The sequence below is a fragment of the Macrobrachium rosenbergii genome, chromosome 18 (assembly GCF_040412425.1).
Source record: "Macrobrachium rosenbergii isolate ZJJX-2024 chromosome 18, ASM4041242v1, whole genome shotgun sequence".
NCBI lineage: Eukaryota > Metazoa > Arthropoda > Malacostraca > Decapoda > Palaemonidae > Macrobrachium > Macrobrachium rosenbergii.
In genome coordinates this window covers 17305317-17318039 of record NC_089758.1, presented here as the reverse complement: position 1 = coordinate 17318039, position 12723 = coordinate 17305317, and the positions used below count along the sequence as shown (strand labels likewise).

Genomic DNA, 12723 nt, shown 5'->3' with positions numbered 1-12723 from the left:
TCTCTCTCTCTCTCTCTCTCTCTCTCTCTCTCTCTCTCCTTGCATAGTGAGACTTCAAGACAACATTCTCTCTCTCTCTCTCTCTCTCTCTCTCTCTCTCTCTCTCTCTCTCTCTCTCCATTGGGCAATTACAGAAAGAGAGAACTTAACGTCTTTCTCCCTGTCTCTAAATTAGCGGGGCTTAAGTGACTAGCACAGTTGTACTTCAACAGAAATGAAACATAGAGACTTACTGTAACTGTTCCTGAGAATTATATTGTGGTATATTATAGAGTAAATTTGCTGGTTTCGTATAAAAAATAAAATCGCTATTTTCGTTCACAGTCAGCACAGACGTGAAAACTGACTTTTTTTTTTAAATAATAATAATAATATCCCATGATAATCCCTTTATCTCTTCATCAGTTCCAAATTCATTTTAGGTTTCGATCACCTGTTCAGTCACTTTCTTTTTCGATGACCATCATAAATGTGAGGAAATCTGTATGTGGAATAATAATGTTTAATCAGATCCGTCATCTTATTTTCTCGGTTGCATCAACCATCTTGATCATCAGACTATATGTATATATATATATATATATATATATATATATATATATATATATATATATATATATATATATATATATATGTGTGTGTGTGTGTGTGTGTGTGTGTATAAATATATATATATATATATATATATATATATATATATATATATATATATATATATATATATATATATATATATATATATATATATATATATATTTATATAAATGTACAGTTTACGCATATGTGAATATATGCATATGAGCATGGATACATGTGTATGAAGTATATATTATAAGTAAGAATATCTCACGAACGAATATTCATTATGTAAAAACTTATGTTTGATTTATGATTCATATCGCTACCAGTATATGCCTATTAACAGAGTATAAGAAAGAGCTATGTGATAAACCGTCTTGGTGGCACCCCATTTGCATATTATGTAGATGAAGGTATCATTATGACAGAGCATAAATCATATGCTGGGAAGGAAAATGCGAAGTATATTTTTTTTTACTTGTGCTTTAGAATTTTCACTGTATATTGTCTGCATAGTAATGTCTCAAGTTATGTTGATACATACATACATACATACATACATACACACGCACACACACACACACACACACATATATATATATATATATAAATACATACACACATGTATATATAAAATAATCTTCGTAAAAATTAATTGTGTTTGTTTATGCAAAATTAAAATATTGCTGATCACAAAGTGTAGCACATTCGTACTAACGTTGCGTTCCTACAAGTTATATAAACATAACGATTTGATAAAAAAAAAAAAAGGAAATCAATTACGATCGCATATCAGTGAAGTGCATCATCCAAGCCGTCGAGTCCATTCGCCGTTTTCAATTCTGAAATTCTCTATTCGATAGCTTTATGACAGAGGGCATTCGAAAAATTTAATTATTTGTGCAAACACAATTACGCGTTACATGCATTTTGTTTGTGGACAGTCATCCGGGAAGCTGTTTGACAGATGCGCAAAAAATATATTAATGGAAATCAGCAGATTTGATATGACTTTGCACAACATAGCAAAATATTTATATGTAACTTTATTTATTGGTGAGTTGCACATTCCTACATTTCTATGGAAATTAGTCGGTAATTAGGAATTATTTCTTGAACGAAAGAATTGAATGATAGTTTATAAAAATATTTATTTTTATCAAAATGATTTTTGTAAAACATTTTATATACTAGTGAGGGTTATCTTTTATTATTATTATTATTATTATTATTATTATTATTATTATTATTATTATTATTATTATTATTAATATTATTATTATCATGGTTGTTTTTGTAAATGAGCACCATGTCTTCTTCACGTTCCTTATTATTATTATTATTATTATTATTATTATTATTATTATTATTATTATTATTATTATTATTATTGTTATTATTATTATTATTATTATTATTATTATTATTATTATTATTATTATTATTATTGCGTTCCTGTAGTTATTAAGCAAACGATCTTAGAGAGGAAGTATAACTAGTCATTAATTCCAACTCAATAAGCATAATCGGGGAAAAGTACAAGATAATATACAGTTACACTAATACACACACATATATATATATATATATATATATATATATATATATATATATATATATATATATATATATATATATATATATATATATATATATATGTGTGTGTGTGTGTGTGTGTGTGTGTGTGTGTGTGTGTGTGTGTTTTGTGTGTGTGTGTATGCAATACGTATACATATAAGTTGCCTGCAAGATTATTTTGTACTTAAAATATTTCCATGCATTCTTCAGTCGTTCTCAATCTATTTTTAGAATGTTTCGTACTAATTTATTCATTGTATTATACATCATATATATATATATATATATATATATATATATATATATATATATATATATATATATATACTGTATATATACATGTTCATGTATGTATATATATACAGTGTATATACATATTTGTGTGTGTGTACGTGCGTGTGTATGTGTATCGTATATGCACATAATGGTGTTTCGAAAAATAATGAACATTCCAATGACTCTATCGTCGTGTGGGCAATATATCGATACGTGTTTATTGCATTTCAGAGACAATTTGATGCACGTTAATTAATTTGTATTTTATTACTTGGTGAAACCATAGTCAAATATATGAAGTGGGTAGGCTATAGAGAACACCATAGGGAGCAATCAGGTTATCGATAAATTCAAATAAATTTACAGAGAGAGAGAGAGAGAGAGAGAAAGAGAGAGAGAGAGAGAGAGAGAGGAATGAAAAAGTAATCAGTGTTAGACTTTGTAAAATGAAACTGTGTTTTGGATTTTAATCGGCGCAGTCTTTGCAAATTCACGTGCGTATAAGCAGGTTCAAAAAAAGATTATTCTATTCAATATTTCATCACAAAGTACATGTGTGCATAGCATATTCTCGTACACTGTATGACAGTAAGTTACTATGTATTATTTACTATATTATTGTATCATATAAAACATGCAGTAAGACACACAATACGGCCCTTCATAATGGGGACTGTACTTACAGGGCCTTCATTCCACGCTGGATGAAGAAGCAGCCGACTAATTTCACGTTATGTGAATAATTTTGCCTAACTTAAAAATGTAAAAAAACAGTGTCTCTGCTTTCAAAGTATCTTGTATAACTTCATGAATATTTTTGGTAAAATTTAAAGAATTTTTTTTTATAATGGTGGCTAAGATAGCAAACGCCTGTTATTACCTTTCCAGTGTGGATTGTGTCTCTCTAGATTTTAGATACTTTCGACATTTTTATCCTTTACAGTAAAATTTTTCCTTTTAAATAAAACCACGTTAATACCAGAGATGTAACTATTATTCTCAGAAAGGTTCCTAATGCTTTACTCTAGCAGTTTTATTATTTCCCATTCGAATCGTTTTCAGTTTTAAATAATACAGGAACAATCCCTTAAAGACAAAAACTTTGTCAAGGCAAAGAAATATCAGAAATCTGCAATAGACGAAATGACAGTTTCCTGTTTCCTCAATAAATATTAAATCTCGTATTCAACAATATGATAAAACAAACCTGCTCATGAAAAAGATGGTATTTTCATCAATCAAATCTGACCCTCATAGATGAAAAAACGGTCCCGTTTTACATTTATAAGCACAAGCTACACTCCCAAGGGAGCTTTCGATCAATTGATCAGAATGGTTCTTGAGTAACACACCATGAGAGTATTTCTTCTTAAAGGTCTGTCTAACTTAAAGCGGGACTAGCACAAGCGAGTTTCAGCCTTATTTCAGATAAACATAAAGTTCGCTCTATGTTAGGAATGTGCCAGGCGATAATAACTTACAGAGCAGAAAGCTGTTAATATAGTAACAGATGTTTGTACCGGAGAAACCGTAGTAAGAATGGAATGGAATGGAATGTAAGATTTATGCCTATGGTCAAACGCTGGGACCTTCGAGGTCACTCAGCGGGTGAAAGGGAAATTGAGAGTCTTCATGTCAGCCGTGGTCAGGATGTTACTTCAAGAACTCTGTGGCCTGTTTCAGAGGCTGTGTTGTCATTCATGAGATATAAAAATAATAACAATCATTCTTAGGAGGCTGTCGATGTATTCCAAAGGGGTTGTTCATAAATGGAAGGTGAAAATTATATTAGTGGGAGATAGGGTTTAAAGGTGTAACAGGAGGAAAACCCCGCTGTTGCAGTATGAAACAGTTGTTAGGAGAGGGTGGAAAGTGAGATGCAAAAATAAAAAGAAACTCAACGGAAGTACAGTAAAAAGAATGAAAGGGGTTGCAGCTAGGGGTCGAAGGGACGCTGCAAAGAACCTTAGATAAAATGCCTGCAGTGCACCGCGCATGAGGTGCACTAACGGCACTCACCCCTTCCGGGGAACCGTAGTAGGAGCTCTACGCAAGAGGGAAGAGGCTAATGTGTACCTGACGCAGTGTGCTGTAAACAGTATTGGAATCCGCTTCGTTTCGACCCTTAGCTGCATATATTTCCTGTCTTTTACTGCTCACCCTCTCCTGTTCGTCTTTTCCAGGTCGACGTGCAACAACTCTAGATTTATCCTACTCTAATTTTTCGGTCCCAGTTAAAACAAGAACATTTGGATACGCCTGAAAAAAACTCTTATTGTCGAGGTAGACAAAACAATAATAATAATAATAATAATAATAATAATAATAATAATAATAATAATAATAATAGCAACAGATAATCTTTCAATTCCGATTTGCTCCTCTCTTTCGAAGTAGTTTATACAGTGTTTCGATCCATATTTTCGTTACAAGGAAAGGAACCAAGACGGGTCCAGTAGTAGATCTCACGAAAGACTTATTGGGCTGTGAATTGAATATAGAAAGTATAAAGTTTGTGTAAGATACTGAGTTGATTATGGATAATTATTAGACAATGCATAAACTAGTAAACGAGACTGATATTATTTTACAAGAGAAGAAAGTTGAAAGTAAATCAGCATGAGTAGGATTTTGAGGGTAAGTGAAAATTCGGCGGTGAATGTCATAAAAGAAGTTATGACAATAAGGTGGTGGTTTCTTATAGATATGTAGAAATAGATGGAATAGATGACTGAAAGGAATAAGAAGTGAATGACAACATAATGAGAGCAAGGATGTTAGAAATGAACTTCCTTTGCGTACCAATGTTGAAATGTTTTAAGGAGCAGTTAAGTCAACTCTCCTTTATCGAAGTGTAGTGAAGACGATGAACTCTCATTAAAAAACAGAGGTTAAGGCTGTTGTGAAGACTTGTTTGTGCAGCATATGTAGCCATCATATACAAAGGAAAAGAAATGGAAGGTACATAACTGCGAAAAAATGTTAGGCAGATGTGAATATGGATTAATTGCTTTGATATGGCTTGGAGATGTGGAAGAAATGGAGGACGATACTTCTGGTGAAGCCTGAGCGGCTCGGAGGTATTAGGAGGGAGGAAGAGAGGACATAGAAAGTGCTGGATATAAGGGATGAAATAGGTGATTGAAAGATTAGGTTCTGAATATCTAGGAGGTGAAAGAGTGGATGGATGATAGAGGTGAATGACACATTAAATACTTGGGGGTTCGACACGTTATTGATGAGCTTCTCACGTATGACTATGAAGAGGCTAGGATTTTTTCTCTCTGAAGCCAACCCCCCATTTGGAGAATTGACACTGAGTTGCGAACAGACACTCACACACACACACACACACACACACACACACACACACACACACATATATATATATATATATATATATATATATATATATATATATATATATATATGTGTGTGTGTGTGTGTGTGTGTGTGTGTGCATTATATATATATATATATATATATATATATATATATATATATATATATATATATATATATATATATATGTATATAATTAGGTGACAGTATGAACGGCAGAATTCCAGCGAAGGAAGATAGCATTCCGGCCAGGTCGTTAGTCTCCTCAAGCGACTAATCGGATTTTTCTTAAGGCTATTACAAATGTCACAATTTTCAAGGCATCATCGCTGTTATCCGTATCGTTAGTGTCTTTTTCATATTTGTAATCTTCTTTTATATCTCTGCCAGTGTTAAGACTAAGACCATATTTTCTGTGATCCAAAGAGTTTGAACACATTGCGTGTGCGCAAAACACACACGCGCTGTATATATATATATATATATATATATATATATATATATATATATATATATATATATATATATATATATATATATATATATATATATATATATATATATATATATATATATATATATATATATGATTCATATTATCAGGTCAAGTGATGAATATATACAAATCACCCTTTGCCTGATCCCTATGCAAAGTCTGCCCGTCTCGTAAATTTTATGCTGATTATTACAAATTTAGTTTTTTGACCAAAAAGAAAAGATTCGGCCAAATTTAATTAGCCTAAAACTGCTGAGTTCCTAATTGCAAGATCTTTTATGTTAACCACTTAATTATTACAGGGATGTCAAACGTGCGGCCCGCGGGCCGCATGCGGCCCCCAGCCACACTACTTTTGGCCCGCCAATCTCAGTGGCGGTGTAGTTTAAAAATATATTTAGAAATGGTTTTAATTATATATGAAAATACTCAAACACACACACGCACACGAAGCATATATATATATATATATATATATATATATATATATATATATATATATATATATATATATATATATATATATATATATATATATATATATATATATATATATATATATATATATATATATATATATATATATATATATATATATATATATATATATATATATATATATATATGTATATATATTATATTATTTATCTATACTTATACCATATATATATATATATATATATATATATATATATATATATATATATATATATATATATATATATATATATATTTATTTATATATATATATATATATATATATATATATATATATATATATATATATATTTATTTATATATATATATATATATATATATATATATATATATATATATATATATATATATACTTATATATATATACACTTTTGGACTTTTGAAACTTATATTATAAGGACTGCGTTCTCTCTCTCGTTTTTTTATTTTTTTACGATCGTAAACCGACTGCAAGCGACTACCCGACAGCAGTGCAAGAGGAAGGCAATGTTCGGTACCCGACAGCAGTGCAAGAGGAAGGCAATGTTCGGTACTGGGCTTCTTGTGTCATCGGGAAGAAAGCAAAACTACGCTATCATGCGTATATTTTTTGGAAAATTATTTCACTTTTCCAGTTAACAGTATTATAATTGCAAGAAAATTATGAATTTTGGGTTTGTAAATAGATGTGTAGGTAGGCTAAATGCGGAGGCTATTGAGTTGGGCTATGCTCAGTATGGGGCTCGAACTGCGAGCGCACAGGTATAAAACATGTTCAGTACGGTGATGACTTTGGAAGGAAATAATTTAGGCCGGAATTCAGTATCTCTCAGGCTTTCACACAAGCTATATACATTTTCAAAGAGAATTGATCATTTCAATTTTTTGTTGATGATGTCATCCAAGAAAAGGTCAATTAAAGACGAACATAGAGTAATACAAGAGAAGTGGAAAGACTTGTATTTTTTGGTGATATAAATGGAAAACCAACATGTCTGATTTGCAATCAGCAAATTGCCGTGCCTAAAGAATATAATGTTAGGAGGCACTATGACACAAACCATGCTCAAGTATATAAGAAATATAGTGGAAAAGCACGTGATGATAAAGTTGAAGAATTAGAACAATCTCTGAAACAACAGCAGTCCTTATTCAAAAATGTACGTCATGTAAGTGATGCTGCGGTGAAAGCAAGTTACATTATCTCCAATGAAATAGCTGCGTCATCAAGGCCTTTTACTGAAGGAGATTTTGTTAAGAAATGTATGTTGTTGACTGCTGATGTGATTTGCCCAGATAAACGTCAGGCTTTTGCAAATGTAAGTCTGTCAAGAAATACAATAGCAGAGAGAATAAATGAAATAGCTGAAGACATTGATAATCAACTTCAAAGCAAAGTTAAATCATTTGTGGCCTTTTCTGTTGCAATTGACGAAAGCACAGACGTCTGTGATGTAGCACAGCTCGCAGTTTTCATTAGGGAGTTGATGAAAATATGCAGGTAACAGAAGCATTTGTTGAGCTTGTGCCAATGAAGGGAACAACAAAAGTGATGATATCTTTGCAAGCTTAGTTAGGCGCTGGACAAACTAGGTGTTGACTGGAAGAAATGTGTAAGTTTAGCAACTGATGGAGCACCTCAGATGGTGGGTAGAAAAGCTGGTGTAGTGGCAAAATTGCAGGAGAAACTTATGGCTTTGAACCCTGACAACCAGTTTCGTAATATTCATTGCATTATACATAGAGAAGTATTGTGCAGTAAAACACTAAATATGGCTCATGTCATGGATGTTGTTGTATCAACAGTGAACTTTATTCGAGCACGTGGTCTCAATCATAGACAATTCAACTGCTTTTTGGAAGAAAGTGAGAATCCTCGTGGATTGCCTTATCATACTGATGTGCGCTGGTTAAGTCGAGGAACGGTGTTGAAGCGCTTTTATGAATTGCGTTGTGAAATCCAAATTTTCATGATAGAAAAGGGAAAGGAGATGCACGAACTTAATGACATTATTTGGCTGAAAGATTTGGCATTCATGGTGGATATCACAGATCATTTGAATCATCTCAACATCCAGATGCAGGGAAAAACAAACTGGTGACCGATTTCTATGACTTGATTCGTGCATTCGAAATCAAACTCCAGCTTTTTCAACGTCAAATTGCATCACATAATCTTGCACACTTTCCCAATTTGAAATCTATGCAAAATAAAAATAACATTGATGATGGTGACCTAGCAGAGAAATATTGTGAGAAAATATCAAAGCTCAGAGATGAATTTCAAAACAGATTTAGTGACTTCAAGTGCATGGAAAATGAATTTGCTGTCTTCAGAAATCCGTTCTCAGTTGATGTAAATGTGCTACCTGAACCTCTGCAACTGGAAATAATTGACATGCAGTGTGATTCAGTGTTAAAGGATAAGTTTTCCACCTGTCAACTGAGCACGTTTTATCAATATGTGGATTCAAAATATCCCAATGTAAAATATTTGGCATCAAAAATCATGTCTATGTATGGAAGCACGTTTGCCTGTGAACAGTTATTTTCAGTAATGAACATTAACAAATCCCGGTTACGGTCGAAACTTAGTGATGAACACCTCAATTCCATCCTCAAGATCGCTACTAAGTCATTTACCCCAAATTTTGATGCACTGGTCAAGAAAAAGAGATCTCAAGTATCTGGAAGCAGTAGCTCCCAGCATTAAGATTGTTTTAAAAGTGAGAATGAATGTTTCCTTTTTTCTTATCGATGTGAAAGGTATTTCTTTTATTCATCCATGTGCAAGGTACTTTTTTTTTCTTAGGCATGTGCAAGGAATTTTTTCCTTATCCATGTGCAAGGTATATATTTTTATTTATCCATGTGCAAGGTATTGGTTTTTTTGCCTATGTGCAAGAAATTTCTTTCTTAAACATTTGCAAGGTATTTCATTTTATTATACATGTGCAAGATATTTCTTTTTCTTATGTGCAAGGTATTTCTTTTTTTTATACATGTGCAAGATATTTTTTCTTATTCATGTGCAAGGTATTTCTTTTCTCTTATAAATATGCAAGGTATTTTTTTTCTTATCCATGTGCAAGGTATTTTTTTATACATATGCAAGGTATTTCTTTTTCCTTATCCATGTGCAAGGTATATTTTTTCTTATCTATGTACGATTGTCACGATATAATAAATTCTACGAATTCTCAAAACGAGTAATTTTATTTGCTTATTGTATAACTACAGTGCTTCCTCCTCTCTTTCCCCTACACACATACACAATATATAATAGTGTATCTGCACTATAGAATTATAGACTATATTATATATATATATATATATATATATATATATATATATATATATATATATATATATATATATATATATATATATTTTACTGCATTGACCTCTTTATGGCCCTCAGAAATTAAAGTGTCTCAAAAACTGGCAAAATGAGTTTGACACCCTGACTTAATAATGATGTGTTTCGAGAATCAAAGTGTTTTCGTCTTCTACTAGAGACAGAAGAAATTATATTGTCCATAAAATCTTTGTCCTTCTCTTCTTTTTATATTTTATTAGATTTTGAAAAGAAAACTTATGGAGGCTTTGTCTGTCCATCCGCACTTTTTTCTGTCCACACGTTTTCCGTCCGTCCTCAGATCTGAAAAACTTCTGAGGCTAGAGGGCTGCAAACTGGTATGTTGACCATCCACCCTCCAATCATCAAACATACCAAATTGCAGCCTACTAGCCCCAGTAGTTTTTATTCTATTAAAGGTTAAAGTTAGTCATAATCGTGCATCTAGCAACGATATAGGCCAGGCCACCACCAGACCGTGGTTAAAGTTTCATGGGCCGAGGCTCGTACAGCATTATACCGAGACCACCGAAAGATAGGTAAATTTTCGGTGGCATTGATCACACGATGTACAGAAAACTCGATTGCGCCGGAGAAACTTCGGCGCATTTTTTACTTTTTTTTTTATGAACTTAAGCAATTAGAACAATCATTGTCTCGGTAGTGAGAAAACTACATTCGCATAAATCTGGCAAAGTGGGAGGGAAGGAGCGTAAGTTAGGGGAAATTAGAAAACCAGGAATTGTGCTTTAGACCAGTTAAAGGGAAGTATAGAAATGTTAGTTGGTGAGTCACTGCGTCTGCTCACCTATGCTGTTGGTGAGGCCTCTGCGTAGAATGGTGGAATTTAATTAAAAGTGAAGCTTACTGCACTTTCTTAATTTAAATATAATACTATAATTTACAGTTACTTATCAATATCAATACTGCATTTATTAGGAAGTATAAGCACACAAACACACACACACACACACACACACACACACACATATATATATATTTATATATATATATATATATATATATATATATATATATATATATATATATATATATATATATATGTGTGTGTGTGTGTGTGTGTGTGTGTGTGTGTGTGTGTGTGTGTGTGTGTGTGTGTGTGTATGTATGTATATACAGTACATATTAAAGATGGACTCTCATACCCAGGAAGCGTAAGAGAGCGTGTAAGATGAAAGCCAGTGGTACAGTGTGGTTTAACAAGGGGGAACGTGCACCGGGTTCCGAGTAACTGCTTATGAGCCTTTGTGTGTTTGTGTAAATAGTAGCTAATATTGTGGAATTATTCCTTTCAAGGGACCTTTCATGATACAGTAGGCATAGAATTAACGTAGCCGTGACCTTTGTCTTCTTTTTCTATGTAGCCCCTTAGTGCGACTTTCGAATGACTCCTGAGAAACTGAAATAAAAGCAGACATCTAAGTTCTTCATTTTCATATTAGTGGTTGTAGCATACAGCCACAACAGAAGGGCAGTTATTGAAGTATACTCCCCATCATTGACTTCCTTAACCTCATTTACTTGATTGTCATCGTTCAAGCTTTGCCGGTATATTTCCCATGCTTTTCATTTTGACGGAAGTCAAGGAAAGTAGTTTTTCCAAAGCTAGCTTTAGGGCTAAAGAGATGGACCCAGGTTCCACCTTGGGTTACCAATCACTTGTAGAGATTATTTGGAGCAGCGTAGCTATATCTTTAAAACCTCTGTTCCATTCAGCTTCTGTTCTGATATCAATATTTTTATCTTTTGCTGACAGCTTGCTTTCCCCTGGTATAATAGACAAAATCTTGCGCACTGAACGAGCCCCGAGTTTGCTATTAATGACAGCCTCTACAAGTTGTTCAGTGGTCAATGTTATTTGGGTGTCCCGATCGGGGGTGTTCACCTGTGATACCTTTGACCCGCTTGAATCCATTGATCCACTTTTTTTTTAAGATTTCCTCAAGTCCATATCCATTCTTTTACAGATACTTCATTATGATGCAGCTTTTTTATTTTTTGTTCCTTTCAAGAAGTTACTCGCACCTAACGGCTTTCGAATGATTCTCGGACAATGAAAGAAAAATAAACAGTTGATTTCTTACGCACAGTCACATAAGTGGTTGTACTATGCAGCCACAGCAGAAAGGTTTAGATATCAACTCTCTCTCCGGGATGCTGAGAACATTTTGAAAGGCCCAGAGTAGGTATGCATTTCACGTGTATGTCATCATGCCTAATTAGCTCCGTTCATTTGCCATTATTCCAGCATTTTCTTCAGTGTAAGACTTTACTGTTAGCAGTTGTACATCGCGTCAAAAGATAGTTGGAATAATCATACATTAAAGGATAAAAAAAAATTGCCTAAAGCTGGACAGAACATTGCATATAGTTTAGAACCTTAAACTAGTATGAAACGAGGTTGCATACTAGTTTGAGGTTCTAAACTATGGTCATTCAAACTTTGGGTATTATGAAACATTAAGTTTACAGGAAGCTAGGCCAGACCGAAGTTGCCTAAACTGATCGCTAATGACGCTAAGTAGTTTCCCCTTTGCACAAGTAACATTCATTTGTTCACAGGGAACAGAATTCTCAGCGGAAACCTTTATGAATG

General features: G+C 33.0%; 1 protein-coding gene across 1 annotated transcript in view; it reads left to right on the top strand.

Moving 5' to 3' along the window:
• Nucleotides 1–9461, top strand: part of LOC136847951 (general transcription factor II-I repeat domain-containing protein 2-like) — a 33723-nt gene extending 24262 nt beyond the window's left edge. The window contains exons 2-3 of the mRNA XM_067119972.1: nucleotides 7759–8249; nucleotides 8801–9461. Of these exons, the coding sequence (XP_066976073.1) occupies nucleotides 7759–8249; nucleotides 8801–9461 (1152 nt within the window). The remainder of the gene's footprint in view (nucleotides 1–7758; nucleotides 8250–8800) is intronic.
• The last annotated feature ends 3262 nt before the right edge of the window (nucleotides 9462–12723 follow it).